Source organism: Taudactylus pleione, unplaced genomic scaffold (genome assembly GCF_031769625.1).
Source record: "Taudactylus pleione unplaced genomic scaffold, aTauple2 ptg000330l, whole genome shotgun sequence".
NCBI lineage: Eukaryota > Metazoa > Chordata > Amphibia > Anura > Myobatrachidae > Taudactylus > Taudactylus pleione.
This window is the reverse complement of record NW_028284731.1, coordinates 3,695,044-3,714,936: the sequence shown is the minus strand read 5'-3', so window position 1 is coordinate 3,714,936 and position 19,893 is coordinate 3,695,044. Positions and strand designations below refer to the sequence as shown.

Genomic DNA, 19,893 nt, shown 5'->3' with positions numbered 1-19,893 from the left:
CCGAGCACTCCAGGCTTGCTTCTTGGGTTTAGAGGCAGTCTTACTCGCAGACTGTCTCGGGAAGGACTGACCTTTCGCCTTACCCTGAACCCGAAAGGAACGAAAAGCCGAACTCCGAACCTTAGCAGGCAGTGCCGCCGAAGGGAGGAAGGCAGACTTGGATTTAGCCAGGGTGTCCACTATTTTGTCCAAGTCCGGACCAAATAGTACTTCACCATTGAAAGGTAAGGCCTCCAGACCCTTCTTTGAATCAGAGTCCGCTCTCCAGGACCGCAACCACAAGGATCGGCGGCCAGACACCGCTGCAGTCGATACCCGCGAGGTCAGCAGACTAGCATCTAAAGAAGCTTCACCAATGTAAGAAGCAGCGTCCCTCATTTGTCCCAACAACGCCCGCTGGACATCCGGAGCGTCGTCTGGGAAGGTATCTTCCAATGCATTGGCCCACCCCTCAATGGCCTTGGCCACCCAGGAGATGGCCATGGACGGTCGGGCCACCGCTCCGGAGAGGGAGTAAATAGACTTTAAGCAAGTCTCAACTTTCCTGTCCGTGGGATCCTTCAGCGAGGATATTGACGGTAATGGTAAGGTGGCGCCCCGAGTTAAACGGGTGACATGGGAATCCACCGCCGGTGGAGTTTCCCATTTTTTACAATGTGCCTCAGGGAAGGGGTAATTAGAAGCCAACCGCTTCTGAGGAAGGAATCTCTTACTGGGCGCCTGCCAAGCTACCGCCATATGATCCGTCAACTGATCCGACAGGGGAAACACCGCAGAAGCCACCTTAGTTTTTTTGAAACTAGGAAACTTCGACTTAGGAACCGGTGCCTCATCCTCTATAAGAAGAATAGCTCGCACCGCCCTAACTAGTGCTCGCACATTAATGGACGACTTGGTATCCATTTCCTGGACCGAGGCGTCCGAGTCAGTGTCATCAGGGACCTCCCCATCATCTGAGGAACCCTCTGAGTCCGACACCTGAGCAGCCCGTGTCATGAGTGGGCGTTTAGAAATCCTAGAAGGCATGTCAGTCTGCAACATTGACTGAAAAGCCTAGGAAGCGGCCGCCAAATTTTGCACGGAGTTGGAGAGCACATCCACCCATGGTGGAGGCGTCGCCATAGGGGCCTGAAAAGGTACCACAGGCTGCTGCGGCACAGGGGAAGCCTGTATATACATAGGCAACCCCGCATAGGGACCTACTGATTGAGACCCAGGAGGACTCCGCAATAACTGCGGGACACCCGGGGAATGGGGGATGGTCGGCTGGGGCACCGCCCTAGTAGGGAGAGCAGTTGGGACCGACAGACGGTCCGCAATAGACACCAGCACTTGAGAAAACATCGCCCACGGTGGTTCCTGCGCCAGAGAAGGTCTGGATGGGCCAGGAGCCACCTGGCATCGACTACACAGGCCATCCTGTGACAAATCCTCCCTATCTACTCCTGCAGAACAGCGTCCGCAGGAGGCCAACACCGGAGCCACTGAGCGCTCAACCTCCTCGTCTGACATGACAGAATATATTATATATCTGGCACCAGGGTAGAAGTAAAACGCACTCACCGGTGTGCTGAACAACAGCCCACAATATGGCACTGAGTAGCACACAACTGTATGTGACGGACCTCACAAATACGTGATCTATATAAGTGAGGTCAGTAGAAACGCCCCTCCCCCACACACCTGTAGGGCTTGTAGGAGAAGTAAAGGGATAGGTATAAGCTGACAGTAAGCGGAAAATAAGCACAGACAGGCAGCACTAGCAAAAGTCACATACCATGCAGGAAGATATACTCACTGCACCTTTACACTACAATCAACCTGCCCAGATTCAGTGTCTGGGAGGGCTATAGTGCTGTGTACGCTGTCCTTAATCAGGGGAGAGGTACACAGGGGGACCGGTCCGCGTGCTCCCTGAGATCTGTGCTGCCACTGGGAAAATGGCCGCTGGAGACCTCAGAGGAGGAGTGGCCGAGTAGATGCAGCTCAGCGACGCCAGACTGCGTGCTGAAAGGCGCGCTGAGCTGAGGGGAGGAGCCGCTGAACAGGGAAGGCTTCCTCCCCTGGCTGGCCATAACCCCAGGGATGCTGGCTTCCCGCTTGCCCCTTTATCCCTGGTGGTCTAGTGGTCCCACGGGTTATGGGGGGGGCCCGCCGCCACTGCCAGCAGCCTCCGGTCTGTCCCCAGGACCGGAGGCTAAAGGACTGCATTTAAGGCATTCCGCGCGCCGCCGCTAGCCAGCGACGCGCGGCTTACCTGAATCCCCGGCGACTCCGGCAGCAGTCCTGGGAGGTAGACAGAGTCCGGCTAGTACGGACTCTGCCCTCCCGCCGCGATCCCCAGATCAGTACTGGCGTCGTGGCGCCAGTCGGGGATCAGAGCGGCAGCGTGGGCGTCTGTACAGACAGCCCTTCGCTGCCGTCTGTAGTAAAAAGAGATTAAAAATAAATAAAATCTAACTTCAAATAAAAAGCTTCTGGGGGCTGCTCCTGCAGCCCCCCTGCGCGGTGACCGACTCCGGCCGGGCACCAGCTTACACTGGGGTGCCTGTGGCTCGGGGGCGGGGTATAGAGGAGGACCCAAGTGCATCCTGGGAGCTAAAAGCTTAACTGTGTGGTGCCCATGGATCCTGTTCCAGCTATAACCCCAAGGTCAACCCTGTGGACCCCCTATGGACCCTGAAGTAGAAATAGAACATTTAGGGCCCGATTCAGATTTGGGAATAGAGTAAGAAAAAACAAGTAACTGTGCATCTTGGTAAAACCATGCAGGTGGGAAGATTTAAAACATGCATTCAGAGATTTATGCCGGCCATACACAGTGCGATATAGTAGCCGATCCGACAGATTGGCACGATATAGCTGCTATATCGTACCGTGTATGGGCATGATATCAGCCCGTGTGAGCTCCCGTGGGGTCGTACATCGCATCCCCAGATTTTACGGAATATTCACTCGATCAGGGGATGCGATGTACGACCCCATGTTGCGCTATGCAGGTTAGGGAGGGAGGTGCCGGCATATCGGGCGATATGTCGAGCATCGGATCGGCCGTCGTCATACATGGTGCATATCGCACCGTGTATGGGCTGCTTTAGATTTAGGAGGGGTGTGTGCAACAAACAAATATCAGTGTAAAAATAAAGCTGTCCAGCACTTGTGGGCTACATGCAACAGTTGCCAGCATTTACCCCACATGCAATAAAAATGTATGTATTTGCACCCCTTACAACATGGTTTGTCCAGGTACACAGTTACTTGCTTTACTTAACTCTGGGCCTGATTCAGAGCCGCTCGTAAGCGGACGCTCTTTCGTTCCGAGCGATGTTTGCACAACTGCGCATACGTACGGATCGTAATACGCATGCGCGAACCAGTCAGTGCACCCGAAAATCGTTTGTTCGCTAAATAGCGAATGCCTGCTATTTTGAGTGACATGAGGAGGCGTATGTGGGTGGTAACAGTGGAAGGTGCTTGAAAACGGGGAGTGGAGATCCGAACGCAGGCGTGCTGAAAGGTCAAAACGGGCGTTTTATGGGTGTGCAAAATTAATACAGCAGCGTCATTGACCACGTCACTGGGTTATTTTATTGTCAGAACTGCTCGCAATATAGCGGTAGGAAAAACCAACCACAAGAATACGCTGGTCGATGTACTCGATTAATCTAATAAATAGCGGACATGACGTCAGATGCGAGCGGCCAGGGGGCGTAGTTTCCCAAAAAACGACCGCAAGTTTTGTTCGCTCGTTCAGACATAGAGGCGTGAACAGACCGCAAGAGCGAACGGTTCATTTGAATAGCCATCCCTTTTTTCTGAACAAGCGAGCGCAAATAGCGTCCGGATCTGAATCAGGCCCCCTATTCCCAAATCTGAAGCAGACCCTTATTTCACAAATCTAAATGCAGAACATGTAATGTTAATGCAAGATCAGTAGCCGCAGAGGAAGCATACCTAGGAGTAATAATATCAGATGGTAAAATAGGAGATATATGGGGAAATGTAATAAAGTGCAATTTGTCAAAAACGCAGCTTTTCAGCGATTTTTACCACAAGTTTTAAACCGACAAGTTAATTAAAATCAAAAACCCTGATGTTTTGTTTTTTGTAAAAAAATAAATAAATAAAAAATTGCAGCTTTAAATCCTGTACCAAAAAGTGTAGAAAAGCTGTAATTTTGATAAATTGCACTGTATTCCATTTCCCCCTACAATACCTACTTTGTAGTCTGATATTATTACTCCTAAGTTCCTTTGCTTGGTTGCTGTTTTTACACCAACTATCTAGACAAGCACAGCTGGACACACTTACCTTCGTTCTGACTCTTCTGCCATCTTTAGTGCCAACATCTCTGTCTCTAGTACCTTCTGCTCCATTAGCCGCTTGTCCTCCTCGCTGCGAATGGCTGTGGCTTTGATTCTCTGCATCTCCTGCTCAGCCTCAGCAGCTTTCTGGGCCAGCAGCTTAGCCTCCTCCTCTGTGATTTGAGCCTTCTCGGCGAGCAGGTCGGCCGTTTCTTCTGATCTCATCTGGGTAGTGAAGAAAGTGGTTAACAGTTATATCTGTACTGTGGTCAATGAGGACATGGCACTTATTTTCTAAATATGTTAGACATACCCAGTGGTGTAACTATAGAGGGTGCGCTTGCTATGGGGCCCGGCGACTTAGGGAGCCCGCCAGCCCAGCAAGTGTCCCCCTGCACACTCTGTAGCACGGCCAGCCAAGTTGCTGGTGCAACTGGGAATGTTGGTCACTGAAGCGATCAGAGACTAACGACACCTCTGATCAGAGGCCAGCGTTCCCAGTGATGCAGTGCGCGATGAGAGGAGCCTGCGCCTGCTGCTGGATTTAGTTAGATCCAGTCAGCGGCAGCGCCTGTGCGGGAGAAGGCCTGACGGCGTGGACTGGAGCATTGCCCAGCAGCCAGCTTGAGAGGTAAGTACTGCATAGGAGAGGGGGACCACAGCATAAGTGGCACTACTAGGACATTACTGAGGACACAGCATAAGGGGCATTACTGAGGGCACAACATAAGGGGCACTACTGGGGGCACAACATAAGAGGCACTACTGGGGGCACAACATAAGGGGCTCTAATACAAGGGGAATTGCATAATGGACACAAATACAGGGGGCATTGCATAATGGGCACTGTACAGGTAGATCTATGGGAGCCCTGAGAAAATTTTGCAATGGGGCCCCCCGATAACGCTAGTTACACCCCTGGACATACCTATTTAAGTTACAAGACCTTGATGTTTAAAGGTTTCCAACTGATTTAGCGCACTCACCAGAGCATCATTGGCCATTTGTGCCTCCTCCTTCAGTTGTAACAGTCTCCTCTCCAGCTCATCTCGCGTTCTCTCCGCTTCCTCTCTCAGCTGCTTTTCCCGGGCCAGCCTCTGGCGCTCCATCTGTAAAGGGTTTAGTTTAAAAATGTTATATAAAAAGATGTAGATACACATGCACTTTAAATATATTTATATATTTTTGTTAAAATTGACATTTTGTTAATGTTTTGAGCTTGATAACAGAAGATTTACACACACTAACTAGTCTATAATAAGAACATGCTTATTCAAAGCCAGTTTTTTGGAAATTTGTAAGGTATTTCAGCACAAATAAATTACTTCACTAAAGTTAGTTACATTACAGTTTAACTGTATAATTTCATTGACTTGAATGGCTCTGTAGGCTTGCGATGCTGGATTCCATTTAACAAAGGAGAACGCCAAGCATTATACAGTGACACGGTCCCTGAGAATATTAAGCTGCCATTTGGCACTCAATGTATAAATGCTCGTGAGACTATCATCTATGTTTAGTAGCCATACAAATATTGTTCTCTTATTTAACTTTAATAACTGCGGTTAGGACGCCCTAACAACGGGTTTCTCGCACATTTTTGCAGGCACCCTCCTGAGGGTGCAAGCACAAATGATGGCCCTGACGGCTCAGACGGAGCAACAATTGAATTGCTCCGTTGGGCGACTTAAAAAAATAGGCGCCGGCTAAACAATTGAGAGCTTTAAAAGCCACAAACATAGAAGCATGCCAGCCAATTTGATTGGCTGCCTGTCACAGGCATGTCTCTGTCAAGTTCAGTGTCGATGAGTAATTTCTACCCATTTCCACAGTGTCGGGTGCAGAAAAAAAATGGTAAAGATAGATCTTTATTAGATAGGTGAAAAAAAAAACACCACCACCAGGGTGGCGGCCCCATCTGGTGCCGCAGGTTGTGCATAGCGGTTCTAAGAATTGGGTACTTAAAAAAACATTAACATACATACATAATCAGCTTTAAACAAATATTTGCTACTCCCCTTCTATATTCATTCCGCTATTTGTTTAATCAAGCCCCACAGGACAGAACCAGAGAATACTACCATCACCAAAAATAAGTGACTTTGCTAGGCTTAAGAAAGACAGTTGGTACTAATTTTCACCAATATAAAAAGCCAGTTTGCTCATTCAGCCTTTGGAATACACTGTACCATATAAAACAAACTAAAGCCATCAGGGTGTGTGGCCTGGCTGGCTCTGAGAACAGACATGCTGCTCTCTGGCTCCCACAGCTGGGTCCATTAAGACCTTAATTTGGGGACACATTATCCCTCAACAAGACTTCTACTGCCTGTTCTACTGTTAGGACAGCCCAGACAGCTGCACTCAGGCTCTCCCTGGACTGCCCTCCCACCCGCAGCCTACCTGTATCCTGAAGCAGTGCCCACTGATAGCTGCTCCGACCAAGCTGCTGCTGGACTTCTCCTCTGATGCTGGCTCACTTCTGGGGGACCTTGAGGTAGGTACTGTGACCTGGTGCATACTTTACAAGTCTGTGGGGTGATATCTATATTTTGTCAGGATTCTAGCTGATGCTTTTTCCCCTTCTCCTGCATCACTTTGGCTGCGCTCCATTCCACACAGTGTTCAGTGTACTCATACTCGTCAAGTAACCCCTGCCTTGTTGCCAGACATACAGAAACTGTTCTTATAATTATAGGACTTCCTGTCCTACTGCCAATTTCACACAGTGCCCAGATATTCTCATACTCACCAAGTCACTCCTGTCCTGTTGCCGGACATACAGAAAATGTTCCTATAACTATATGACGACCTGTCCTGCTGCCAACTTTACACAGTGTCCAGCTATACTAATACTCACCAAGTCACCCCTAGCCTGTTGCCAGACGTACAGAAAACGCTCCTATGATCATGTGAGGCCCTGTCTTGCTACCAATTCCACGCAGTGTCCAGCTATACTCATACCTGCCTAGCCACCCCTGCCTTGCCATCGGTTGTGCAGAAAATGTTCCTATAATTGTGTGAAGTCCTGTCCTATGATGCCGGCCTAGCCACTTTATAGGGGGTATGGACTAGCGACAACCTTACCTGCGCTACACGCTGTGTCGATTATTTCCTATTGATGCCTGCTTTACAAGTTTTTCACCTGTTTCACCTACCTTCTTCACGGGGAAAGATAAGAATTCCCAGAGAAGAGACTCTACTCCCCTGTTACTTCTATCCCCTGTCGCTTGGACCTGTGGCAGTTTCTCCTACCCTCTGGTACTACCCCGACTGGTGGAATCATCTCCACCTCCCTATCTCCAGCTCTCCCCTGCCTCTGGCTCATCTTCCTAGGCGGGTGAACCCCACCTGAGCCAGGACACAAAGACGGATGTTGGAAGTGTCTCAGATTTTACAACTATTGCAGTCTATGCCGAGCAAGCAGTACTCTGAGCAGTTGGAATGTAGTATTCAGGACACTGTCCGCACGGAAATAGCCACCATTCAGTCTGACATATCGCATCTTGGTACTAGGTTGGCATCTCTGGAAGACTTTACTGCTGACTTCATATCTCAATATGCGCTCCGGGAAACTGTAATCCGGCAAGCAACTGAATTCAGACTCCTCCAAAATCGTCTTGAAGACTTGGATAACAGAGGTAGGAGGAATAACCTTCGTGTCAGGGGTGTATCAGAGGACATACCGCCTCAAGGCCTCAGCAAAATCTTGGGGCAGGACCCTGGTTCCATCATTCTGTTTGACAGAGCTCATCATGCCCTCCGGCCTAGGGGTGCTCCGACTGAACGCCCATGAGACATCAAAGGTCGCCTACATTATTATAAACCGAAAGAGGACATTTTACATAAAATTGACATTAGATGACATTAATGTTGATGGCCAACGTATCCAAATCTTCCAGGACCTTTCATGGGCGACCCTTCAGAACCAATGATTGCTGCAGCCTTCAACCTTGGAGCTCCATAACGTAAGCTGAATATCAAATATCGCTGGGGCTTCCCGTTTAGCCTGCAGTTCATCCAAAATGGGAAATTAGTAGTTTTAAAAGAACCGGATGATCTCTCCTCCTTCTGCTCTGTCATAGGCATCCCACAGGTAGAACTTCCAGATTGGCGGAACTCTCCCCTGGGTAAAGTTCATCCTGAAGGCTCTTCCCATGAAGGCAGTTGGTAACCTGTGGGTCGACGTCCTAGGCCTCCCAGACATCATTGTGAGGTCTCAGATTCGATCCCACTATGATGAACCGTTTAACCTCTGCCTGGGCTTTATGGCTCCTTAAACGCATCGCTTTAAATTTTTTCCACAGCTACCCTTTCTGGAGGTTTTTTCTCAGGTTCTCTTTCATTGCATTTATGGGAGTGAAAGACTTGGTGGAGAATATAGAAAGGGTAATTATTAAAAAAAAAATAGGAAGAAAAAAAAAAAAAGAAGAAAAACTCCCTCTCCCTTGCTGACTTTTTCTCTATTTCGCTATTATAGTGTACCTTCATTTTCCTACTGTTGGGTAATTTTTTCTACTTAGGTTATAAGTTAAAGGTTGTCGATGTCACCAACCCCCGGTGACCCCTACACCGCCTAGATTCTCCCATGATCCCGGTCATGACTATCATGCCCGAGCTCCCAAGGCGTGGTTATTTTTTCCTCCGTTCATTATATTGTGATATTTTATATCTTATTGGGATCACTGTTTTTGCTGTCTGTCTCCCTCCCCTTCCCCTTTCTCCTATTGTGGTTTCCCTCCCCTAGTGCCTGATTTATGTGATGGCAGTTAACATGCAGGTGAAGACTATTAAAGTACTCTCCCTCAATGCCAAGAGGTTAAATATACCTGAGAAACATTCTAGGGCCCTTCGTGATTTCTTTGCCGCTAAAGCAGGAGTAGTATTTGTTCAGGAACCCATTTTTAAATAGGGGATTGCTCCGAAATTCACAGATCATAATTACCCCATCTCCTTCAGTAACAATAGTGATGCCAAAACATTGGAGGTCACTATACTGTTTTCCATATTGCTCCCATTTCAGGATTTTGTACAGATTGTTTTGGAGGAAGGTAGAGATATAATGGTTAAGTGTACCTTGTTTGGGCAATCGTATTCCTTTATTAACATTTATGCTCCCTTTTTTCGATAATGTTCTTGATCGTATGGAGCCTCTGGTAGATGGTATACCCATCTTCGGAGGTGACTTAAACTGAACTATCCAACCGGAGATAGACATCTCAGGCACCTCTGCTAGACACTCCAAGTGGCACAGTCAGGTAAGTCATTTGTTACATGAGCACAAGTTGGTCAAATCTTGGAGGCTTCAGCACCCAGGAGATAGAGATTACACATTCTTTTCTAGGCCTCATAACGTGTATTCTAGGATAGACTATCTCTTCTTGCCACATAGGTTCCTCCACCTTTTTCGGCATACTGATATTGGTCTCACCACTTGGTTAGATCATGCTCCTGTCGCTCTGACACTGTTGACCTCTTGTCCTTCTACCAAACAATGTGTGTGGTGACTTAATGAGCAAATCCTCGCTGACCCTCGTAAATCCCAGCTGGAGGCAGCACTTCATAATTATTTTTCCACTAATGAAACGTCTGAGGTCTCCAGTGTCACGGTATAGGAAGCCCACAAATGTGTGAGGGAGAGGGAAGGCCAAAAAACTTGCTCTTTACAAAAACTAAAGTCTCTAGAAACGTCACATAAGGCTCTCCCTTCTGCCCATATCTCATCTGACCTGACTGCTACCAGAGCAGAGTTAAATAAACTTCTCTTCGACAATGTCAGATGGGACTAATCAGAAATGCAGAAATCGTTTCTTTCCGTGGGGTAAAAAATCAGGTAAGTATTTGGCCAGAGCCATTAGGGCACAGAGAGCCTCTTTTTATATTCAGTCTGTTAGGGATTCTACGGACAACACTTGACAATGCACTTTTGATATTGCAGCTGCTTTTCGTTCCAACTATATTAAACTTTACAATTTATGTGGCCCTCAAACCCCAGAGCAAATAGCATCTTTTCAGGCTCTGGTTGCTGACTATCTTCACGAAGTCAGCTTTCCTATGCTCTCAAAAGGAAGATCGGACCTGGTTGGACTCTCCTTTTTCTCTTACTAAGCTTAGGAGGTCCTTAAGTCGACCCCCTCTGGGAAAAGTCCTGGCCCTAATGGCTTTCCCATCACATATTATAAGACCTTCCTAGCTCACCTACTACCTAAAATGCTTATGGTGTTTAACGCGATCACAGGTGACCAATATTTCACACCCCAATCCTTGGGAGGCCCATATTATGGTTATTCATAAGGCAGGTAAGGACCAAGCCCAATGTTCCAGCTACCGCCCAATTACCTTACTTAATACGGAAATTAAATTGTTTGCTAAACTTATAGCTAAATCGGCTTCAAATTTTACTTCCTATGGTTATACATTCGGACCAGGTGGGTTTTGTTTCTGGGAGGGAAGCCCGGGACAACACCACAAATGTTATAGACCTCATACACCTGGCTTCCGGTAGCTCTGTCCCAGTAATTTTACGCTCAACCTATGCAGAGACGGCGTTTGATAGGGTTGATTGTTCATGCAGGGGGTCCTGCTGCACTTGGGCTTGGATCCTGAGAACCTCCATAGGATTTTGGCGTTATATCACTTCCCATCGGCCCTGACAAGGATCAATGGCATTTTATCAGATTCGGTAAGGATTAGCAACGGCATCAGACAAGGTTATCCTCTCTCCCCTCTAATATTCGTCCTCTGCATGGAAGTACTGGCTCGCTCTATCAGCTCTAACTCTATTGTCACGGGTCTCCAGGTTGCGGCAGTGGAATATAAACTAGCATTATTTGCAGACGATCTCTTGGCAGGTCTCTCCAACCCGGTCCTCTCTGTCCCTAATCTTTTTGCGGAATTCCAGAGGTTTGGCGCGCTCTCTAATTTTAAAAGTAAACTACTCAAAATCAATTGCTGTAAACTTGACGACACCCTCGCACTCTGTAGATATGCGGAAATATTTTGCATGGCATGACACTAGCCTTAAGTACCTTGAGTTGTCCTTGGCAAAGACCTCTCCAGTCTGTTTGCGGACAACTTTAGGCCTTTACTCCAAAGTCTTCGTTCTGAGCTAAGAAATTGGAGTGCAAAATATTTTTCTTGGTTAGGACGGGTTAGTGTTGTGAAAATTAATTCTACCCAGAGTTTTATATTTACTGCAGGCTCTCCCTATTCTTGTCCCTAAGCAGTGGTTCCGTAAGTTACATAATTTGGTGTGAGAATTTATCTGGGGGAGGGGGGGGGCAGAAAACCTCGTTTTAAGCATGCCATTCTGTTCAGATGTAAGCATATGGGAGGACATCTATTCCCAAACTTTTCCATATATTACAATGCTATTATTGCTTGGTAGAATAATGGACTGGACGAGGGACGGTGATGCAAAACAGTGGGTTCAGTTGGAGAACCATTCCGCCTCTGCTGCTCTTTCACTATACCCGTGGAAATCCAAGGTGCCTACTTTAACGTATCCGACGATAGGATCTACCTTGGTGAGATGGAACCCAACTGAGGAGAGACACATGGATCACTTCTCCTTTTTCACCTTTAACCCCTCTCATCAGCAACACTGACTTCCCTCCAGGTGCTTCTGGGGTGCTTTTTCATATTTGGCCACAAGCAGGGTTTCTCACGGTTGGCTGGTGGATTCTGGGAGGATTTTGCCCTTTCATTCTCTACAGTCTAAATGGGCTTTACCATATGCTGAGGTCTGGCGTTATTTACAACTCAAGCACTTTGCTCAAAGCTGTGAAATACGATTGGCCTGCAGTGGACCATTGACCCTTTTTGCCTGGCACCTACACGCCCATCACATCACCTCTCTACATGTTATAAATTATTAATTGAACACATCTATTGGGAATGTCCAGCCCTACGCCATTTTGGGAGAAAGTTATTCTCCTCTCCGCATAGTTTTGGATTGTGAAGTCGAATCGGACACCTCGTTTTGGCTCTTAAATCTATACCTTGGCCCCCTAGCAACTTACAAAAAATCTCTAGTTAAAATTCCTCAATTGCGCTGCAAAGGCGGTTATCCCTGTCCATTGCAAGTCCATAGTACCACCCTCTTTGAAGGAATGGTTTACTAGACTAGATCTATATATGGATAAGGAGGATCTCCGTCTCTGAGTGGAGAAAACAAGGAATTCTGCTCTACCTGGTGCTCTTGGCTTGAGTTTAAATCATCTGCGGGTTATAAGTCAGAATTAGTTTGAGTTCTTGGTGCTATAGGCAAGTTATCTACCATCCTCCCGCCCTTTTCGCCCTTCTTAATTTGTGTTTTGTCCTTTCTGTATTTGTAGTCTTTTTTTTCTTCTTTGTTTTTATATTATATGTTGTCTAATTCATAATTATTTAGTTGCTAACAATTATTTTGATATCTATATTTGATTGCATTTACTATACAAGGTAACATGCTGATGATATTGGATGTTTGTCTGTTGCTAAGATATGCTTGCTTTAAAATCTCTCTCTCTCTCGAATGACAAACTTTTGTGGAAATACACAGTTGTACTTGAAAGTTTGTGAACCCCTGAGCATTTTCTATAATTTGACGTTTGACCTAAAATTACCTCAGATTTCCACACAAGTTCTAAAAGTAGATAAAAGAGAACCAAAATGAAACAAATGAGACAAAAAACATGCAAATTTTTTTTTTGAGGAAAATTATCCAATATCACATATCTGTGAGTGGCAAAAGTATGTGAACCCTTAGGCTTAGCAGATATTTTGAAAGCGAAATTACAGTCAGGTATGACAAGCAGGTGTCTGTGGGCAACCTGTCTTTTTAAAAGAACAGGGATCTATCAAAGTCTGATGTTCACAACACGTGTTTGTGGAAGTGTATTATGCAACGAGCAAAAGGAGATTCGGAGGACCTCAATAGAAGAGTTGTTGATGCGCATCAGGCTGGAAAAGGTTACAAAACCATCTCTAAAGAGTTTGGACTCCAACAATCAACAGTCAGTCAGACAGATTGTGAACAAATGGAGGAAATGCCAGACCATTATTACCCTCACCAGGAGTGGTCAACCAGCAAAAATCATGCCAAAAGCAAGGAGTCTATTAGTTTGCAAGGTAACCTCTAAGCAACTGAGCTAATGTTAATGTTCATGAGTCCACCATCCGGAGGACACTGAACAACAATATGGTGCATTGCAGAATTGCAAGGAGAAAGCCACTGCTCTCCAAAAAGAACATTGCTGCCCATCTGCAGTTTGCTAAAGATCACGTGGACAAGCCAGAAGACTATTGGAACAATGTTTTGTGGACAGATGAGTCCAAAATAAAGCTTTCTGGTTTAAATGAGACACATTATGTTTGGAGAAAGGAGAACCATGCATTCCAGCATAAAAACCTCATACCAGCTGTGAAACACGGTGGTGCTAGTATCATGGTTTGGCCCTGTTTTACTTAATCTGGCCCAGGACAACTTGTCATTATTGATGGGACAATGAATTCTGAATTATACCAGAATATTCTACAGGAAAATGTCAGGACATCTGTCCATGAGCCGCATCTCAAGAGAACGTGGGTCATGCAGCAAGACAACGACCCAAAGCACACAAGTCATTTGACCAAAGAATGGCTAAAGAATAAAATTCTAAGTTTTGGTATGGCCAAGTCAAAGTCCTGACCTTAATCCAATCAAAATGTTGTGGAAGGACCTGAAGCGAGCAGTTCATGGGAGGAAACCCACCAACATAACAGAGTTGAAGCTGTTTTGTACGGAGGAATGGGGTAAAATTCTTCCAAGCCAAAGTTCAGGACTAATCAACAATTATCGGAAACGTTTAGAAGCAGTCAAGAGGGTCATACCAGATACTGAAAGCAAAGGTTCACATACTTTTGCCACTCACAGATGTGCGATATTGGATCATTTTCCGCAATAAAAAAATTAACATGTCTAATTTTTTTGTCTCATTTGTTTGATTTGGTACTCTATCTACTTTTAGGACTTGTGTGAAAATCTGAGGTAGTTTTAGGCCAAGTTTCAGCAGAATATAGAAAATTCACAAACTTTCAAGCACCACTGTACATAGGACAATGTGACTGCCTAATACAGCTGGCTCAACATAGGCTACATTGCCACACAGTCCTCAAATTACTCACTGATCTGGTTGAATGAGCACTCAGATACTATGGAGCATTCACCGCCCCGACGTAAACATAATGAATCACAAAAGAGATCCATCTAGCTATTGTCTATTGGGAAGCGTGCCAAACTCTTATGGGCATCATAAGGACCATAAGAGCATACATTTTCCTATTTATCATGAATTCTCAATGCAGCTCTTACAAGCATCCAAAAGATTGAGAGATCCCACTTGCTCTGAAGATGTGGTGTAACCAGGGTGCCATTATGTTGATAGCTGAATGCAAGCATTTTTCCACAATTTACTGTAAGATGTCCAGATAAAGGGACCAGTCTTTTGGGATACAGATGTGTCTGCTTAGGTAATCAGCCTCCCTGTTTTCCACCACTTGAATGAATTTTCTGTGCTGCCTAGAGCATAATCTTGCTTAGGTCAATTTTATAACGTACTTTTCTTTTAATAAAATGTAAACTAAATACAACAAAATATATGCAATGGCAAATAAAATATTCAGAATATACCAAAACAAAATACATGGAGTTGCATATGAACATGAAGGTACAAGAAGCATATTAAAATAGACTACAAGTAACTATACCAAACAAAGTGAGAACAAATGGAAATCGAAAGAGCATGAGAGAAAGGAGGATAAAGAAATAGGAGGAAGAAAAAAAAAAAAGGGGAAAGAAGGCTGTGGGTGGAGAGTATGGAGAGTAGAGAAGAGGCCTAGTCCGAGTCAATGTTACAAATTAGGGGAGCCTAAGCATAGTTCCCCAAATTTTAAAAAAGGAAAAGGGAAATCACAATGGTAGAACGGAAGAAAAGTAACATCAAAGCAGGAGGTCTGAAAAGCCAAAGGGTAGAGTGCCATGTATATAAAAACCAGTCACTCCAGACCATTATGGGAGGTGTTGTGGAGGTAAGCTGATATTTTCTCCATGGCTGCCACATTCCAGATTTTATTGACAAGGTTGCTGGCGAGAAGGAGGATCAGTGCACTTCCATTGTCTTGCAATTAAAGCATCAAGCCACAATTAAAATATGGAAAAATAGAGCTTATCGGCATGCTTGGTAAGGCCCTCAATTGGACAGCCAAGGAGAAAAGACACTCCAAGAACCTCTGACAGAAGATGGGTAACCCCGTCCCAGAATAGAACTATCTTAGGGCAAGACCACCATATATGTAAGTGCCCACCTCTCCAACACTGATTTGAGGCATTCTGTGTAAACGGGAAGGTAATAGGTACCCATCTATAGTATATCTTGTATGCGTTTTATTTGATTGAGGAGGAAATAGAGGACCTAGATACCCTTTCCTGTACCACAGACCTTGTGTCCTCATCAGTGGGCTACCTAGATCCTATTTCCACTGGACTTCATGGCCCGGAATGTCTGGTAATTTAACATTAAGCAAGAGATTATAAAGACCAGATATGATACCCTTCATAAGAGGATTATGAAGACACAGACTCAAATGGATCGGTTTATAGAGCTAAGGGGGAGGGAGTTGATAAAATTTCAGACTTTAATTTATGTAAAAGAGTTAATAGAAGGTTTGCTAAATTTACTTTGTAAGCACCCTAGAGAGGCGCATCCATCCGTACCGAGGAGACATGATACCACTGAAACACCTACCTGAGGAGAAACAAATGGAATTGAAACCCAGAGAGAATACTGGGTTAAACCACACAGGAGTAATGGGGGTGGATAGGAAATTACTTCGTAGTGAGCTTTACAGTGATCCCAAACAGAGCATGTGAAGGTTATAACCGGGTGTGAACAAGCAGACTTGGGTTTAATAGACGCAACTAGTCCTACAATAGGAGACACAAAGGGGATACCGCACGAGTTAGCTACTGTTTAGGTGTTTAATCACAAGGGAGCTCTTTTGTGTTTCTCTGGTGACTCATATATGCCACAACTGTGGCACTGTCAGACCGAACAATGACCTTTATTCGAAACAGGAGGTGTCCCTGATCTAGGGCATCTAGCTTAGCTTCTGCTGTGGATCATCAAGAGCAAATGGGTGTCAACTGCCACTTCCCTCCCCTAGCTGACTTACATTTTCATAAATTGTCCAATCATACATGGACGGTCCTGTTGGGATTGTGATCTCTCAACTACCAAATAAGTTGTTTGTAGTCAGAAGGAAGAGCCTGAAACTGGACACCTTCTGACTGAACCGCAAATATAAAGAAATTGGTGATCCTCCAATACTGTTAAATGCAAATACGCATTCTTGATGTTTAAGGCAACAATGATCTTGTCCCATTCCATATAACTGAACATAAGTGTTGAGGGTCTTGAGGTTCAAGCTGGGTTGAAAGAAACCTATTTTTTAACAAAAAATAGGTTTGGAATAAAACCCGGTGTCCCTCTGTTTTGCTGCCACTGGGGTGAATATACTCACTATGAGTAAAGAATGGATAGCTTCTGACAAAGTTTGGCATTGTGCCTGCTCCATTTCAAGTCAAAACAAATTTAGGAGGTGCTCTGAGGTCACTAGGATGTATCCACAATCTATAACGCCACTCACCCAGGAACTTGAAGTGGAACTGACCCACTGATCACAGAAGAGAAACAGACAGGCTGCCAAATTTCAGAAGGTTTATGCCACTGATTACTTTGTAGACCGGGCCAGTTTACCTCTATATTATTTTCTCAACACTAAGCTTCACCTTATCTGTCAGAAAAGACTGAAAATGAGGACCTTGTACGCTTGCCAAAATAAAGCAATGGATGGGACAGTACTCTTCTTGTCCATTGCCTGGCAAATAATCTTATACAGCTCTGTCCCAAATAAGATATCACCAGAAAAAGACTAAACCCTCCAAGATCTTAGACTCTAAAAGCTGACCATACTCTAGACCAGGGATCTTCAAACTTGGCCCTCCAGATGCTGTGGAACTACACATCCCAGCATGCACTGCACATAGTTTTAGCATGCTGTTATATCAAAAAGGTGGCAGTGCATGCTGGGATGTGTAGTTCCACAGCAGCTGGAGGGACAAGTTTGAAGACCCCTGCTCTAGACAAACTTTCCTCCAACCAACTAGTTAGTTGGATTGGAATGAAAATCCGGTAATGCATGGAAGCAAATGACAAATCAGCCATTTGCTCCCAAACACAGTAAAACGAACGAAAGCTGTTCAGACAAGTTGTTTAAATAAAACGGATTTAACCAACTTGCCTGAATGACCTTTTTCGTGTTTTCTGGTGTTTGGGAGCTTGTATATTCTCCCTCTGCTTGCGTGGGTTTCCTCCCACACTCCAAAAATATACTGGTAGGGTAATTGGTTCCCAACACAAATTAACCCTAGTGTGTACGTGTGTGCGCATGTGATAGGGAATGTGGATTGTAAGCTCCACTGGGGCAGGGACTGATGTGAGTGGCCAAATATTATCTGTAAAGTGCTGCGGAATATGTGTGTGCTATATAAATAACTGGTAATAAATAAATAAAAACTGCTGACTGTCATTTGCTCCCATAAATTATCGGATTTTCATTCCAACCGACTAACTAGTTGGAGGAAAGTTGGTCTGGCGTATGGCCAGCTTAAGTCCACCTCACGATCTTTGAGTCAGAGAATACAGGTGAGTGTACAATACAGAAGCTGAAACTCTAGCCTTAATAAGGCCCATTTCTACAGCCAAGTTTCTCAGTTATTAAAATGCCTATTGGATGTGCTCAAACCAAGGTCACAAGATCAAACCTAGGGAATATATTTACTAAAGTGCAGGTTTTTAGTAGTGGAGATGTTGCCCATAGCAACCAGATTCTAGCCAATATATTCTAGAAGGTGCTAGATAAATGTTAAGTAAAATCTGATTGGTTGCTGAGCGCAAGATCTCTACTCCTAAAACCTGCACTTTAGTAAATATACCGCTAGGACTCCCAGACTGCAAACTATACAAAAGTTGCTCCGAATACACAGCCTTGTTTACCAAATACCTTTTTCAGATATAAAATCGCGGCTTCAACCGAGCTCGGACCCGGGACACCGAGCATGGGTTGAAGCCAGGATACCCCTTTCACACAAAGGGACATGACCTGGGTTATATCAGCTTGTTTAAGGAGCACCTATCACACTAGAGCCAGGCTCTCTACCCGGGTTGCAAGTCCCTGGAAAAACCCTGCTAGACCAGGGAATGTCAACCCAGGTAGCACCTTTCAGACTTACGCTAGAACCGGGCTGATGCACGTTCACGCGCAAAAACCTGGGTTTTTGATATAAGTCTGAAAGGGGTATTAGAAGGAGCCAAAATTAGTCTCAGAGAGGCACCAGCAGCTCTATAAACATACATAAAAAAAGTAAATCTTCCTATCTGTATGATCCTTAAATACTGTGGCTCTCAGAAACAGAATAGTTGAAGCCTAAGACAATCCTGCAATAAAAGTATTCACCTAAGGTGAATATTTCCATTTATACTGGTTAAGTGATCAAAGGTTTGTAATGTGGGTTTAATCCATACGTGTCAAACTCGCGGGCCACATGGGTTCCCTATTGCATATTTTTGAGGGCTGCTTTAGCTATACTAGTGAAAGTGCAATGTGGCACACCAAGTTAAGTTCCGGCTGCCGCGAATGCAGCTCCGCTCTGATTGGGCAGCATTCACTGTTCTGCACATGTACATTATGGCAGAGATGGGAAAATGTCTTCTGTGCATGCCCAGCTGCCTTGACTGTTCTAACTCTGCCCCCTGCCACATCCCGCCCGCTCAGGAGCACTGAAGACGTATGCAACCTCAGTGTGTGCCAGCTGCCCGCGAAGAGCAGGAGCTGGAAGATGAGCAGACGGATGTGTATGATTATGAAGAAGGTAAACTGGAAGGGGGTCACAAAGCAAGCGGGGACACAGGGGGCATGTGGCTGGACTGGAGGAGGGGACCATACAGTGATATATGAGGAGAATACCATAGCTTCCAGCACACACTGATATGCAGTATTATTATATAGGGGAGAGGGGACTGTATAGTAATATAGGAGTGGGAAAAACACAGCCCTCAGCTCACAATGATATGTGGTGTTATTATATAAATGAGATTATTTCTTAATAATAAACCTTTCAAAATTGCATACAAGACTTTTTCTTGCAGCCCACACACTCTTAGACCTTGAATATTCGGCCCTGTTGAGATTTTAAGTTTGGCATGCCTGGTATAATCTAAATCTTCCATTCAAGTTTAGTCCTTTCTTCACAAAGCAAATTATTCTATTGATGAGATAAAGGAAAAGAAAATGTGCTGCTTCATTCTCGTATTAATGTATTTTGACCACATTAAACATCATGCTGTCTGTAAAACAACCTCGGCAGGTTTGCTGGAATGCAGCAGACCTCAGGAGGAATCTGAGAGTTATGGTGAAGAGAAGGATAATAAGTATTCTGTGATATTAGGGTCTAATTTATGAAGATAAAGGGGTATGTACATAACGGGCAGGTCATAACCCGAGATCATTG

The 19,893-nt window shown here is 45.1% G+C and overlaps 1 protein-coding gene across 4 annotated transcripts in view; it reads right to left on the bottom strand.

Moving 5' to 3' along the window:
- Positions 1-19,893, bottom strand: part of NF2 (NF2, moesin-ezrin-radixin like (MERLIN) tumor suppressor) — a 116,783-nt gene that overhangs the window by 36,056 nt on the left and 60,834 nt on the right. For all 4 annotated transcript variants that reach the window (XM_088443531.1, XM_088443529.1, XM_088443532.1 and 1 more), the window contains 2 exons: positions 5,291-5,413; positions 4,312-4,529 (listed from right to left, as the gene is read on the bottom strand). In XM_088443531.1, coding sequence (XP_088299657.1) covers positions 4,312-4,529; positions 5,291-5,413 — 341 coding nt within the window. The remainder of the gene's footprint in view (positions 1-4,311; positions 4,530-5,290; positions 5,414-19,893) is intronic.